General features: G+C 34.1%; 1 protein-coding gene across 2 annotated transcripts; it reads left to right on the top strand.

The window, feature by feature from the left end:
* The first annotated feature begins 2,264 nt into the window (after positions 1-2,264).
* On the top strand, positions 2,265-13,287 carry LOC142614723 (uncharacterized). Of its 2 annotated transcripts, XM_075787273.1 has the most exons (7): positions 2,265-3,026; positions 4,680-4,808; positions 4,940-5,056; positions 9,694-9,722; positions 9,810-9,872; positions 11,440-11,563; positions 13,167-13,287. In XM_075787273.1, the coding sequence occupies exons 1-3, from the start codon at positions 2,436-2,438 to the stop codon at positions 4,967-4,969; spliced, it is 750 nt and encodes a 249-aa protein (XP_075643388.1). In that variant the 5' UTR covers positions 2,265-2,435; the 3' UTR covers positions 4,970-5,056; positions 9,694-9,722; positions 9,810-9,872; positions 11,440-11,563; positions 13,167-13,287. The 2 variants fall into 2 exon arrangements, with proteins under 2 accessions (XP_075643388.1, XP_075643387.1); XM_075787272.1 differs by lacking the exons at positions 11,440-11,563; positions 13,167-13,287 and adding an exon at positions 10,137-10,196.
* The last annotated feature ends 2,437 nt before the right edge of the window (positions 13,288-15,724 follow it).

Below are 15,724 nucleotides of genomic sequence, written 5' to 3'. Positions count from 1 at the left end.
ATCATTTTGATGTCTTCGGATTTGGGTTTCCAGCCCAAAAGACTTCGTTGGGCCATCCTTCATAAATTACTGGGCCCAATACCCCTACAATTATTATTTGTAAAGTCAAAGGTAAACATTATTCACATATTTTACGGTAATTTTCTCCCTTTTTTTTCATTTTCTTTATTTCTTCCTTTTTCTCCGGTTAATTTTATTTGTTAAGAAAACATTTAAAGATGAAAAGTAACCCAAAAAAAAAAATGTCTATGCAATATAAGTTGCTTTTGCAAGTGAAATAATTCTTCATCACGTCCCTAGGTTTTTTTTGAGATAGTAAAATGTAGTAATCCCAAATTATAATTGATACAAATTATTAACTTTTTTCCAAACAAATAGAAGAGCATCTAAGAAGCGTGTGATAATTACGGAATACTATCTTCTATTTTTTTGTTAAAGGTTAATAATTTGCATCTATTATAAATTAGGATTACTACATTTTTCAATTACAAAAATACCTAGAGGTGTGATGAATGTTATGCGTTTGTACCAAATGTTAAATTTAGAAAGGTGCTACATTCGCAACATTTTCACAACAAATTATAGATGGTTAAAATTTAAATTTAATATTGGTTAAAATTTGAATTTAACACTAAGATTACTTTTTTCCCCAACAATAACAACCCGTAACAACCTGTCACTTATGATTTGTTGTAAAAATATTTTGAAAATGTTGTGAACATATCATTTCTCTTAAAATTATTAATTTTTCTTCACACATAACACTCATCACACCCTTGGGTTTTTTTTTTGGATTGAAAAATATAGTAATCCTAATTTATAATGAATGCAAATTATTAACTTTTACCAAAAGAATAGAAGAGCCTTTAAGCACACGCTCATGTGTGCTCACAGGCTAGTAAATATAGATTATTAATAGTTAGTCATGAGAAGACTTCTACACTTGTTAAAAATGACACAATATCACTCTTGCTCCACTTTACCATTAAATTCGACTCTACTAAAATTTTATTAATCATGCTTCACTTAAAACCTTTTATTTCGCCTTCAAAAAAAAAACCCTTTGATTTCCTATAGGTAAATTGATAATATATCTATATGAATCATTTTTTTTTTTTAGGAGATATATGAATCATTCTATTTGCAAAGCAGTTTTTTGAAAATCACATTATTCTCAAAATTGAAACAGGGTGATATTGATTTTGATGGAAATAAAAAAAAAATTTATTTTATTTTTTAACAAAATCTTAAAGGAAAAAAATTGTAGTTTAGCTTTTATAACAACATTAATCTAGGAGAGAGTAGGCGATTAGGGCCTAGGGAGTTAGGGGTAGGGGCGTAGGGCCTAGGGAATGTGGAGATTGATGGTGTTTGTAAGGTTTCATTCACCTTGACCAAGCATGGGACATTATTGTTGGCTTCCAAAACTACAAATTCTGCACCCATATGTATGAATGGCATTTAATGGTTTGTTTAAAAATGTCGAGGCTTAAATTAGGGAATAGGTCTTTATTTTAAGATGTAAGCTTGAAGGTTGAAGGATCAAATGTAAGAATAAGAGTGTTAATTTTCTGTGTAGATTTCAAATTTGGGATTATTACCAAAAAGGAAAAAAAAAAAATAATAATAATAATAATCTAGGTGAGAGTAGGCGGTTAGGGCCTAGGGAGATAGGGGTAGGGGCGTAGGGTCTAGGGAGTTAGGGGTAGGGGCGTAGGGCCTAGCGGGTAGTGGGTGGATTTAGCATATATTCTATTCTCTTGCCACAACTCCATTTTGTAGAGGGAAAAAAAGAAAACCGCTTCCAACAAATTTTTTTTTTTTCTTTTCTTCTCTGAGAAGGGTGGGCTTGCTTGAGTTCCAAGAAGTCTTAGAATCCTTACACGTACCCTCCAACACCACCAGTTTCCTTTACCACCATGACAACCCCTTCATTCTATCTGAAAACTGACGATGAATTCGACTCGTTCATCGCCAAGGCAGATTCTGTACTTGTCAAGTATGAAAATCAAAAGCGTTACTTTTGTTTGAAGCTTTTAGAGAATTGGATCAATTTTCTCAATGCTGAAGTGGGACCAGAAGGAGAAGAAAGAAAGAGCAGAAGGGTGAAGAATGATTCAAACACACTGACACAATTTTCTACCTACTGGGAAAGATTGAAGGAAGATCAAAAGAAAAAGTTTTCAAAGATTCCAATTTCTTCAATTGAAAAATACTTCAAAAACAATCATTTGGTGCAAGAAGTATTGAACGATCTTTTGGAAGAAGGAAATATCATTTCCTTTGGATGCATTTTCTGCTCTGTTAGGTTCGATAATGAAGAATCTTGGTTGGCCCACATCAACCACGACCATTTTAGTGGGGTGAATAATTGGTTATCGAATTTGCCCAAATTGTTGGCAACTGAGCAGTTAGAAAGTATACTTCTGTTAAGGATGTTAGAAACTGATCAGTTGGAAAAGGTTGATGACTTTTTGGATGAAGCACAAGATTTGGGAATAGAGGCTGCCATAGATTCGTTTCTGTTGAAGATGAGGACCAGCGTGTATTCTGCAGAATTTCACCTTTCTTCCAATTCCGATTCCAAGATTACGATGGAGGATTCAACTCTAATTTTGGATGAACCATATATAATAGAGCTGCTTTTGGACTCTCCGGTGATGGATATGCGACTGCGCGCTTGGGCAGTTTTCAAGATGGTTCGTGAACTTCAAAAGAAAAGGCTTGGCGAGATATTCACCCAAGAATGTTCTGATTTAAAGGAAAGATATTATAAAAAGAGAGAGTATGGCAACAGTTTAAAGGCTTGGACTGATATACGAAACATCTGTCATGAAGAAAATCTGGCAAGAGAACAGAACTCGGGTTATAATGCTAAAACTTACAAGTCAATCTTGTCTGAGATGGAGGTTAAGGATGATCAGGCGTTGATGCTGAAAATCATAAAGACCCAATTAATGGATGCAAAGACAGATAATGATGTTACAGAGATAGTCACTGAACATATTAATGACTTGAGACTGAAGGTATGTTCATCTTTATTACTATTCTGTCTTTGAATTCAAGGAACCGGTCTAAATTTTTCTTTTGTTTGTTAGAGCATTCACAGCAGTGGAGCTAAATAGCTATATTGCTATTTTAGCTTCACTCAAACCACAAAATCTCATACGCAGCAGTGGAGGCAAAGCTAAAATTTTTTAGCTTTGCGCTACAGTGCTCATGTATCAATACATGAGCACTGTAGCTGAAAGTTATAAAAAAAAAATAGTATTTTATTCGGGTTCCATTAAAAAACCATTTATCAGACTCCCTGCTCCCTGGCTTTCATTTCACGCTGTCCCTCCTCGCTTCAGTCACTCCGGAAAGCTCATCCATTTCAGTCTCTCCTTCTCTGAAGCTCACCGCACCTCCGCCGGCCTCAACGTCACTGACCCAAGCCGACACTGTCTCTTCCACCACCTCACCACCACACACACCCCAACAATCACAAAAAAAAAAAAAAAAATCAGCAACCTCTCCACCATACACACACCTCCACCACCTCCAACACACAAAAACCCATAAATCCACCACCACTAAACCCATAAATCCACCATGAACCACCACCAACAACAACCAAAATAACCCCAAAACCCATTAAATCCACACCACCGTCAACACAACCAAAACCAAAACCAACACCATCAACCTACTACCATCAATCACCAAACCCATCTCAAAAATAGAAGGAAAAAAAAAAAAACCATTGATGAGCAAACCCACCACCACTACCGATCTACACGGACCCAAACACACGAACCCAAACCACAATAAGAGCTAGAGAATTTATGGAATCAAGTAGAAGATGAAAAAAAAAAAAAAAAAAGAAGAAGAGAGGAGAAAACGAGAGAGCTGGAGGAGGCAGAAAGAAAGAGGGAGGGTGGGTTTGGAGAAAGGGGAAAGTAAAGAGAAAAAAAAAGGAGTGGATGGAGTGCTATCTACGTGTGTGGTGGAGAAAATGCAAGAGAAAAAAAAAAAAAAAAAAGAAAGAAAAGAAACGGATGAAAGAAAAGCAAAGAATAAGACATCTCAATTTAAAAATTTTTTACAATATTTTCACAATAAATTTTTAAGTAATTAACTAATATTGGTGAGTAAAAATATAATTTTAATGGCGGGATTAAATTAGAATTAGTAACAATTTTCCATATAAGATTTTGTTATGATTCTCGTGAAAGTATTGTAAAAAATATTGTGGATGTAACATTTTTTTTTGAAAAATATAATTCTTGAGAATAAATAGAAGAAGAAGAAAAAATAAAGATTGTTGCGGCGGCGGCGGCGACAGTGGTAGTGGCGGTGGTAGCAATTGCGGTGGCGGCGGCGGTAGTGGCAGTGGTTGCAGTTGCGGTTGCGGGTGGTTGTGATTGTTGTTTATTGTAGTGGATATATTATTTTATTGTATTGGATATATTATTTTATTGTAATAGATATATTATTTTATTGTGATGTTTATATTATTTTATTGTGTTGAAAGCTAAAATAGATCCACTGCTGCAGCATGTTTTGTAAAGTGAGTAGGTAAAATAGATAAAGTAACTTTTTGTGGAGCTAAAAAGCTAAATTTTTAGCTCCACTGCTGTGGATGCTCTTAACTAATTAATTAATGTTTGTTAATCATTATCTTTTGTTTGTTGTAGGTTTATAAAATTGATGCAATATTAATGTCGACTGTGCACGGTATCAGGAATAGCATAGAGAAACTCAAGATCAGATCTATCCGTGACCATGAAGTCATTATAGCGCCTATTTTGAGCATTTTCTTGAGGGTAAGTCATTAGTGTTAATTCTCTTAAATTCTACTTTCTTTAATGTTTGAATTTACTTCTTACCTCTTAAATTCTACTTTCTTTAATGTTTTAATTTACTTCTTACCCGCTTTGGTCTTTGGGAATGCTAGGCACAACTGCAAGAGTTTGCGGGCATCTGACATATTAGCGACATTGAAGGCTGGAAATAGTCAAAGGGATGTAGCTGGAACAAGTGCTGTGGCCCAATTGGATGAATGAAAGGAGTGGTAGGTGGTTTTCATGATTTGACTGAACTAGAGTATAGCATATTTTTTTTCAGCTTTTTTTTTTTTGGACTAAGAGAATAGTAGGTGGTTTTCATGATTTGAATGAACTAGAGTATAGCATTTTTTTTTTCAGCTTTTTTTTGGGACTAAAGAATAGTAGGTGGTTTTCATGATTTGAATTCAAGTACCATGCTGTGTTTGAGAATTTACTAAGCACTCATTTTTGAATCAAATTGCATAGTATTGGTGAATTTGCTATACCAAATTGTTGTGGATTGAATCAAGCATTGTGGATATTTTTTTACATTTACTATTGGTGAATTTCCTCTCTTGTGTTGTTGTTATCCTCCCCGTCATCATCATCATCATCTTCATCAGAGAACCAGTACCCTTGACCAGACTGAATTTTCTTTGTGCAAAAAACAAGGGCCTTTGAGTCACCAACATTAGCAATTAAAATCCTCCCATCAATAAGAAGAGCCACAGTGGCTGTGAATCCTGAGAAAATCCTCTTTTGAAAAAGCCTCCTGAAAGCATATAGCAGAACGTATAGATGAATATGTGAAGAAAACCAGTTAGAAGTAGTAAAAGTGAACGGATTCTGTTTGCCTGAGAAAATTTGAAATCAATGTCATGAATTGTCCTCAACAATGCGTCTTTTAATATTTCCAAATGTGTTATTTCATCCTCAGATACAAGTTCTCACTCAGACCGTGCCATTATCTCAGATGTATTGAATAAAAGCATGCATATAAAAGTAATCCAGCAGAAGTTTGAAACCAACTCTGTAGCTCCCTTAGCAATATGACCATGAAATGCAGCCATAACACTAAGTGTAGACCACCACCCCCCCCCCCCCCCCCCAAAAAAAAAATCCCCCATTTTTGCCTGCATCCAAAGTTAAGCTTCAAACAATAACTTGTCCAGTGATGCTCAAAACTTAGTCTGTCTAACAAATGAGAAAGCAAAACAAATTGAGTTCCCTTTTATTGGATTCATTCTAAACATATCTTTTTACCCTCTCTTTCTTCTTCTTCCTTTTTTCCCCTGACTCTAGCTGGCCTTGAGTATAGTTTCATGCGTTCATTTTCTGTAGAACTCTAATCTCTTGAGCTACCTAAAACAAATACATTTGAGAACAACGTGTGTGCAAATGCAAAAGTGAAAACCCCTTCTGCCTTTGCAGCTCCTTGGAGCAATTAAGCTTGCATACAAAGCCCTACAACACTTGAAATGTCATGCACAGAGCCAAGAACAGGCCGAACAGGAGCTGTGTGGCATGTGCACTTAGGCTCTGCGTTACGGACCATACTAGCATGCACCATAGTTGGCTGCACCACTCTGTACAGCCCAGCCTCTGTCAAGCACTTTCTAAGATATCCAGCTTTTTCTTTTGTGACAACAATCCTAATTGAGTCTGATGCGGCACTAGGTGATGCTCTAAGAGGTTGTTGGCATGCCTTGTTTGCTACCATTCAGGCTTTGCTTCCATCCATGCTATGCCTGTGGGTGATTGGGCCAGCCAGGTTCACCAATGAGCTAGCAGCTTTGGCAGTGGCAACCAATGCATTTTTAGTTGCTTTGCCTGAGTCAACACACTTGATGTGTAAAAGGATTGCATTTGGGCAGATTGTGATAGTGTATGTGGGTGCTGCCATCAATGGTGCAAAAGCTAGAGCTATCACACACCCAATTCATGTGGTGTGAGAAGTGTGGGTGTTATGGCTGAGTGAGGAGTGTTAGAGGCAGTGAGGAGTGTTATGGGTGAGTGTACAGAGAGGCAGTGAGCACTGAGGACTGAGGACTGAGGACTAGTTAGAGGCAGTGTGAAGTCTGCGTTTTATATTTAGGCCGACGTAAATTGAGTCTTAAAGACTTGGTTTTGATTTTTAAAACTCAAGTCTTTCAAACTTGAGACGTTAGTTTGCAATTTTGTTTCTAACGCATGTCAACTTATTATATTGTTTCCCTCACTCATGCTAGCCTGTAGATTACCCCACATATAAAAGCTATGAAATGCCAAAACAACCATAAAAGTAATAGCATGTTCAAATGAGCTCCCCACACTTTCAAAATTTTAGTGCCTCTTTAACATTGTTGTAGGAAGTAGAGCTAAAGGTTTAGAATTAACTGAAAAGCTCTTTGGTGTTTTAAGTGTTTGGTAAATTATACTGAATAGTTGTTGATTTATAAAGCATGAACCGTGAAATCAGCCTTTAAAGCTGTTTTCAGCTATAACCATCACTTGAAAAGAAAAAAGAAAAAGAAAAAAAATCATTTTTATAGCTCTTTGGAGACAAATTTTATTTAAAAAAATTAACTTATAGACCCATAAAAGTAAAAGACCTGATTTTAAGGTTTAAAAGGAGGGAAATTTTAGTACTTTACAGAAATAATCGAAAGTTATAAATATAAAGAAGCGTTAGAGATAATAACCAACAAATTAACCATATGGATTAACAGTAAATGAATAGGGAGGAACCCAGAAGATCTCACCTTTAAAGACTAACAATCCAGCTGCGACGGAGCGTGCTCTAAAGACTAAGAGGGAGGAACCCAAAAGGGGACGATTGATTGAAAAGTTTTTTTTTTTTTTTTTTAAAAGAGAAGATTTTGGCTGTGTTGAGTTGCCATTGAAGTTCACTGAGAAGCTCGTTCTCTGAGCAATGAGCATTGAAGTTCTTCTTTAGCTACTAGATAGTATTTTTGGTGGGGGAATATATGTCATTTAGATTAGATGCTGACCTTTTTCTCCAAAAAAAAGAAAAAAAAAAAAGAAAAGAAGAAGATTTGACGCTGACCTGTCATTTTTGAAGAAATTTTTTGCCATACATCTATATTTATTATTATTATTATTTTAATAACTACTCTTCCAATGGTGTAGGTTGTGTGCTACAAATGCATTTTTCGCAGGTGAATTGATGATAATTACTAACTTAACAGCAAGTTATTATTAGCATGGAACCAAATTAGGTGTTCAAAAAAAAAAAAAAAAAAAGAACAACGGTGATCCAATTGAAAGTAATTTCTTGGTGGATTTCACATAATTTTTTTAATAATGTGGCAAATGTTTATTTGGAAGTATGAAATTGTTATGAATCTTGAGTGATGATAGTTACATGTCTACGAGACATAAAATTTTATGTTAGTTAAATTGTGAAATCTTATTTTTAAAACCCGATTTCAAAATTTCATCGTTATAATTGAAATCGTATTTTCAAAACACCATTTAAAAAAAAAATGTGTAACTAGAATTAGTAACATTTTTTAAAAATGAGATGATTAAAAGATGCTTACCTCTTTTTTTTTTTTTTTTTCTTTCTTTTAAGAAACCACCCCTAGCAAAGTAGGGGAAGAGAAATTTTATTATGCTAATTCGGAAAAATAGACATCAACAATATTGTAAAACTGAAACTTATGCTAGCACCATAATTTGTTGAAAACTGAAACTTCTGCTCGCACCACAATTTTTCACATCAGTATTATATAAATAAATAAAACAAAAATTCTGAATTTTTTTTTTTCACTTAAGGCCGATAATACATATAACCCAATAACACCAAAAAAAAATTTCTCCTCCCTCAAAACCAATTCTTTGCCCATCTTCACTATCAATTTTTTCTCCACAACCCACAGCCACCATCATTCTTTATCTCTCGCCTTTCTGTGAATAAAAATATCTCCTCTCTCAAGCCCAATACTCACATCGCTCTGTTTCAAAAGAAAATCTATTGAAGCAACCAAGATTTAGAAGATTGGACACTACAAGTCTTGAAGGATGGGCTTTCAAGTTAGTCAATGGTGAGGGTGATTCTCCATATTGTTTGTTCCGTTTCACTCCTTTTTTTCCTCCTTATTGTTCAGTTTATTTTCTGCAAAACAGTACAGAAGCAATGTGTATTATTTGTTGATATATAATTGAAATCTGAGTTTTATTTGAAAATCAAACTCCAATTCTTCCCATTTTTTTTCCTCTGTTCCAATTCTTCTCATGATAAGGTTGGGGCAGCCAAACATTTGTACAGAAAAATCTTGGTAGATTTTAATTGTCTTTTGCAGAATTCGATGTTAGAGTTATATGAATACCATGCAAGTGACACGATATCTTTGAAGGAAAAAAAAAACCCCCGACTCTTTTCTGGTTCTATTTCTTTTGCTCCCATTCACTTTGAAATTTCTGATTCCACCGAACATGTCAAGCATTCTACCTCCAAGGTCGCCCTCAACTCCCTCTCCAACCATAGTCCTCTCACTCCTTAAAGTTTGGTTGGTGTTTCAGTAAGGCCTCACTCCTCTCATTCCTTAAAGTTTGGTTTGTGTCCATTTTGATTCATGGTTATATTGTTTTCTTGAGTTTTTATCATCTGGGTATTAGATTTTCAGGATTGACTTGAAGAATTTGGATTCCTCTAATGTTTGACTATTTTTAATGTATGAAAATTTTTCATTTTGATCTTTTTCAAATTTCAATTTTCTTTGATTGATATGGATTGCAGTGATTCCTCTTGGTGGATTTCTAGATCATCCACATAGAGGTTCTGCACTCATGGTTGTTTTTGATATTATGTGCGTTCATTAATCTTGACCCATTATGTATGATAATTTTAGTATATTCTGATATATATTCTGTTTTACAGGTCTTTTGACTGTCACATACATGTTACAGGTACACTTTGTCACAAAGTTATTCAATTGCTTGATTATTATCAGGTTTAATTGTAAAGAAATTAAAATTGGGGTTTTTGGATTTTAGTGAGGCATTACTCATCAAGATTCTGCAGGCCACAAGGATACAATTGGACCCTGTGATGTGCAGGTAAAGACATATTTTGAGTATGTTGGAAAATTTTGTTATGTTTTAAGGTCTTTTATAAGAAACAAAGATGGATTTTTTTTTTTTGGTTTGATCTGTATTGAGTTTCCCTTTTTTACAATCTAATTAAATATTTGTGTTTGTTTTAGTTTCACTATTAATAAAATATTTGGATTTGTTTTAGTTTCACTATTAATGTTTTGGGATATCACATAAAGTTCAATTTTGTTGTTTTTTCTTTGTTCTGACATGTGTTAATTGATATAGAAAAAAAGAAGAAGAAGAGATTGTTGCCCAATAAATGGGAAGAGTAGGGCAAAGGGGAGATAGTATAAATTGGGGCATTGCAAAGCCAATACTCACTTTGATTGGTAATCTGGTGCTTTCTTTGTTTACTTCATAATTTATATTTTTTTACAAAGTGTAAGGAATATATTTGCCTAAGCATTCATTTATTATATATTTTTTGTTCATCTAGATATTTTGCAATAATTGATATACAATTGTTTAGTTTCCTTTAATGTTTGATTACATTTCAAATAAAATTATACTTACGTAGTATGTTTTGAGCCATAGTAAGTAGAGGTGAATTCTTATTTGTTTCAAGTGATTATTTCTCTAAGTAAAGTAAATATATATGTTTTTTAAAAACTATCCCGTGCATCGCACGAGTTAGCAACTAGTATATATATAAAATCAAAACCTCTGACCCCTCTAAAATTTTCCACATCAGCATTACTTAAAAAAAAATTCAATTTTTTTTTTTTTTTCTAAAACCCGATAATACATGAAACCCAATAATACAAAAAACTAAATTCTAACCCTTCCCTATTCCACTTCTCCGTCATTCAAAACACACCCCATAGTCAAATCTTCTACATCGTCCAAAACACACCCCACGGCCAAACCCCTTCTCCATCATCCAAAACCTAGACCCCTATTAGCTCCAATAATACTTGATTCCTTTCCCCTTCTCCGTCGTCCAAAACGCCTTTGAACTAATTCACTCCAATTGCAGATACAAGTCAGGCAAACCCCCTCTCCGTATTCGACCATTCTCTCTCGGTATTTCTCAATTAATCTATGAATAATATCTTTTCCTATTGTCTTTAATTAGGTTTTTCTGTAAATTTAGGGATTTCGTCTTTAATTAGGTTTTTCTGTCATTTTAGGGATTTCACTTCCTAACCCTCAGGTGTGTTGGGTTTTAGCCGTCAATTGCAACTAAAGCCAGCCTCCTCTGTAAATGAAGTCCAAACCCAAGTTAAGAATTCTGATTTGCTCTTCAATTGAAAACCTACCTGCCAAGTTATTACTTCCAATATACTGATTTTTCTCCACTTCAATTTTTCATGGAATTTTGTTTGTGGTTATGGGTGATCTACTTTGGTGTTTTGGGTTGCTATGGCTGAATGGTTGGCCTTTGGTTTGCTGGGATTAAAAAAGTTTTTTTATTTTTTATTTTTGGACTTTAGGTTCTAGCAATTTAAGGTGGAAATTTTTGTTATTTATTTTTCCATCTCAATTTTGAAGCAAATTGGGGTTTTTTTCTTTTCTTTTCCTTTTTTAGGTTCTGGCGATTTAAGGTGGAAATTTGTGTTGAAGAAGATTGCGATAACTGACAAGGAGCTCTTTGAGACAGATTTGCTAGGCGAGGTAATAGACTAACAATGGTGTTCATGGGTTGCAATAAGGTTATCCTCATGCCCACTTCTTTTGTTGTATGTATTGAACATAAATTGGATTTTCTAGCTGAAGCCTGAAATTGGTGGTATATCAATATTCTGTCAATAAGTTTTTTATTTCTAGATTACATTATTCTAAATTTTTTTAAGTTCCTCTGTTTCAGCACCTATACATCAACTAAGTTCTATTTCTTGGCCACATCTGTTAGGTGTTCGACAAAAGGCCTACAAGAATAATTATGTACATGGGTTGTCAATTGAAATTAGAAACAGTTGAATGTATTTCTTTAAAATGGAAACTCAAAATTTATATGTAGAGGAAAGTTTTAGAACATATCTCTTTCACAAGGTTACTTTTTACCAAATCATTTTTGCTAGTATGTATCTCACAAATTTTGCTTTTGCATAATAGGTCAATGTTTGGCATCATCTCCATGGCACCTCCTTCCATGTCTATATGTGCAGTTTTGTTTGCCTTATATAATGATGTACATAAGCACAACTACAGTACCCAATATACTTCCATTAGGGTGAGATAAATTAAGATGCACTTCTAATTGCAGAAAAAGATGATAAAGTAAGATCTCAAAGGTAAATGCCTTTGCTAGGTTTTGACTTACTAATGGTTGTATTTATTAAATAGTTGTAAGTCCATTGTCTTTTAATTGTGTTATTGATTCTTGGGGGAAATGTTTTGATGATCCATGTTTAGTTTATCAATTTATCCGTAAAAATGGTATTTGGTACTCCAAGAACCCAGTTTTGGTCTGTACAAGACACCCGTATCTTGCATGTGTTTAGCTTTCGATTAGGAATCTTCTATACCAATAAAAATTAGATGGTTCTAATGTCAAATGAGTTTGCCATCATGATGTGTTAAATAGTTGATGCGGAATCTGTTTTATAACATATATTTATGACAATGATGGTTAATATCTTAGATATTGCTACTTGACCGGGATGTGGTTATATGCAAAATGGGGTGCACTGACTTGACCTTTTTTGAAGGCTAGGTTATTTATGTTAATATGCTGGATTATTTTAGTTGGAAATACATAAATATGCAGATATTTATGTGAGTTGTTTCAAGTCCACCCTTTGGAAACTATGTAGATATTTATGTGTGTTGTTATCTTTATTTGTTAGTGGAAGTGAAGCTGAGCACTTTGGTTTACTAATCTCTTTATATTGTGTTATTTTAATTCAAAACTTTTGAATAAGGTTCTAAATGTATTATAAATTTTTGGGTGTCAATGTTAGTTACTATTTTGTTATATTAGATGTTACCCATAAGACAATTTTAGACAAGCTATGAGTTTTCAATGTTTGAAAAACTAAATCTTTATCCAAATATACAGAGGCCTAAAAAGTAAAATTTCATTTTAAATTTGGGGGTATAATAGGATTTAGCTTTGGTATTCTGATTAGCTGGTTTTGAATTAGGTGATTGAGTTAGATTTTGTTTGAATTAAGGTTTTGATTTAGACTTATTCTTCTTCATCTATTGTAATTTCAAAAGGTTGTTTATTCATTTAAATGAAATTGATACCTCTTTTTGGTTGTTTAATTGTTCTGATAATGATTGATTTTTTTATTTGTTTGGTGTTTTCAGGTTCCCAAAGCAGTTTATTTAGGCTATTTTCAGATCAGCCTTAACCTCGAACTCATGGTTTAAGTTTTTCACAAAGACAGTGATTGGTAAAGGTGTTACATGTTGAGCCAAAACATAAGGATTTGATGGCCCCTAGTGTGTGCAAAAGTTTGAGTTTGAATTTTTTTTACAAAATTGTTATCTTTTTCAATCATTTGTTATTATTTTAATGATTTAATTTATAATAGATTTCATTAAACAACTTCATTTTAAGGATGGGAGAAGAAAAAATCAAATGACATAAAAGATTTAATTTTTGGGGAAATTACACTTTACCGCCTTAAACTATGTACTGAATTACACTTTGCACCCTAAACTATCCAACTGCACACTTTGCACCCTAAACTATCACACTTATCACACTAAACTATCACACTTTGCACCCCGGTGTTATTTTTGCTGTTATATTTAACAGAATCTTGGTGTATGTTACAATCACATGCTTCTTGTTTAGGTGAAACAAAGTTAAAAGACTATAACACCCTTCCTCAAAATCTATTAAAACAAAACCCAATTTTTTTCAGCCATATATGGGACTAATAAATTAAAACAAAAACAATTAGCACTTTCAGCCTTCTTAAAAAAGTACCCTCTTTTGTCGTGGTCATTAAAGATTGCTGAGACTACCAATATCCATTATAGTTTTCCATCTCAACTTGATCTAAATTTGACACAAAAAAGACAACTCAAACAGACTTGTATAAGTTATATCAAGAAAAAATATAATTTTTTCTATGAATTGTGTTCCATGAATTGAGCACAATTCAAACAGATTCAGCTAATAGGAAAAGAGAGGGAAAAAAATTTCCCAAGAATTATGGTACAAAACTATCCATAATTTGTTTTAGTCTTTTAAGGATGAGCGTTTTAGTCTTTTAACTTTGTTCTACCTAAGCAAGAAGCATGTGATATTGTCACATGCACCAAGATTCTGTTAAATATAACATCAAAAATAACACTAGGGTGCAAAGTGTGATAGTTTAGGGTGCAAAGTGTGCAATTAGATAGTTTAGAGTGCAAAGTATAATCTAGTGCATAGTTTAGGGTGGTAAAGTGTAATTTTTTCTTAATTTTTTTCATATATATATATATGTTTGTCTGGAATATTGGGTAGATAAGTCGTTTCACATCAACTCTCTTTCCCTCTACAATTTTTGTCTCAAATGTGGGGGATTAATTTTGGTAGGTTAGAAGAGAAAATACCTAAGTTCCACCAAAATCTCCTATTTCTCCCTCTTAACCAAAAGCTCAAACACCAATTTTCCCTTGTTTTTCCTTTCTCCTTTTCCTTCCTCCCCCAAAGCTCCCTAATCAAATGAACACTTAGGTTCAATCTCCTAAGGCCTGTAACAACAATCTCTAAAAGCTGTAGACCCAGTGGATTACATTCTCCCTCTTAGGAGATTTTTACGCAAGCTTATGGCCTGTTTGGGAGTTTAGAGAGGGAGGAGAGTAGAGGAGAGTAGAGGGGAGGGGAGTAGTGGGGAGGAGAGTAGAGGAGAATGATTACCCTCCACCTTGTTTGGATGTTTTTATAATTAGTAAGGGGAAAGGGAGTAGTTAGCCATTCCCCTTGTTTTTAACATTGTAATTTTATAAATATAATAAGGGTAAATTAGGTAATTTACTTTATCAATAATTTTATGTGCTCTACTCTCCCTCCAAATCTCTCCAATTTGGGGGAATTAAAAATGAGGAGGTTGGAGGTAGTTGAAACCCCTTCAAACCCTTTCAAACCCCTTCCCCTCCTTCCTTAAAATACTCACAAACAAGGTAATTGAATTACTCCTCTTCCCTCTACTCTACTCCCCCTCCTTTTTTAAACATCCAAACAGGCCATTAGTCTCTTCTAGAGGCTACTGCTATTATAATAAGCACAATGATCTCTAAAAGCCATAGTAATCTCTCTGGATAAGCCATGATTTCTCTCGCCATCTGGTACGTGCTTAGAAATTTTAGTTTTAAACTCGGTCTCTTCTAAAGGCTTGTGCTTTTTTGATTAGCACAATGACCAATAGAAGCAATTGTGTTGTTAGACTATTTACTTCCTCATCTTGGACTTAGGAATTTTAATCTTAGGCTTGGTCTCTTCTAAAGACTAGTGCTTTTCTAATAAACCCAATGATCTCTAGAAGCCATTGCCTTGATTGGACAACTATTTTCGTAGTCATCCCAAGCTAAGGAATTTTATTCTTAGGCTCGATCTTTTCTAGAAGCTAGTGCTTCTATGATAAATATAATAATCTCTAGAACTCATTGTTCTTCTTAAACTTTGTAGCTTTAAGCTTCCTGAAGCCAATCATTAAAAAAAAGGTTTCTGCCGAATTTTTGTTTAACCGTGGTTTTAGAAACCACCGCTATAAGCATTATATTACAGCAATCTTGAAAACTGCCACTTTAGAATGGGTATATAGCGGGCTTTGGCCAATCTACCACAATAAAGTATTTAAATATAGAGGCAATTCTATGGGCTATGGTGTTGGTTTTATAACCATCTCAATATGTTTTCAAAATTGCAA

Source organism: Castanea sativa, chromosome 11 (genome assembly GCF_040712315.1).
Source record: "Castanea sativa cultivar Marrone di Chiusa Pesio chromosome 11, ASM4071231v1".
NCBI classification, from domain to species: Eukaryota; Viridiplantae; Streptophyta; class Magnoliopsida; order Fagales; family Fagaceae; genus Castanea; species Castanea sativa.
This window is presented reverse-complemented; position numbering and strand designations above follow the sequence as displayed.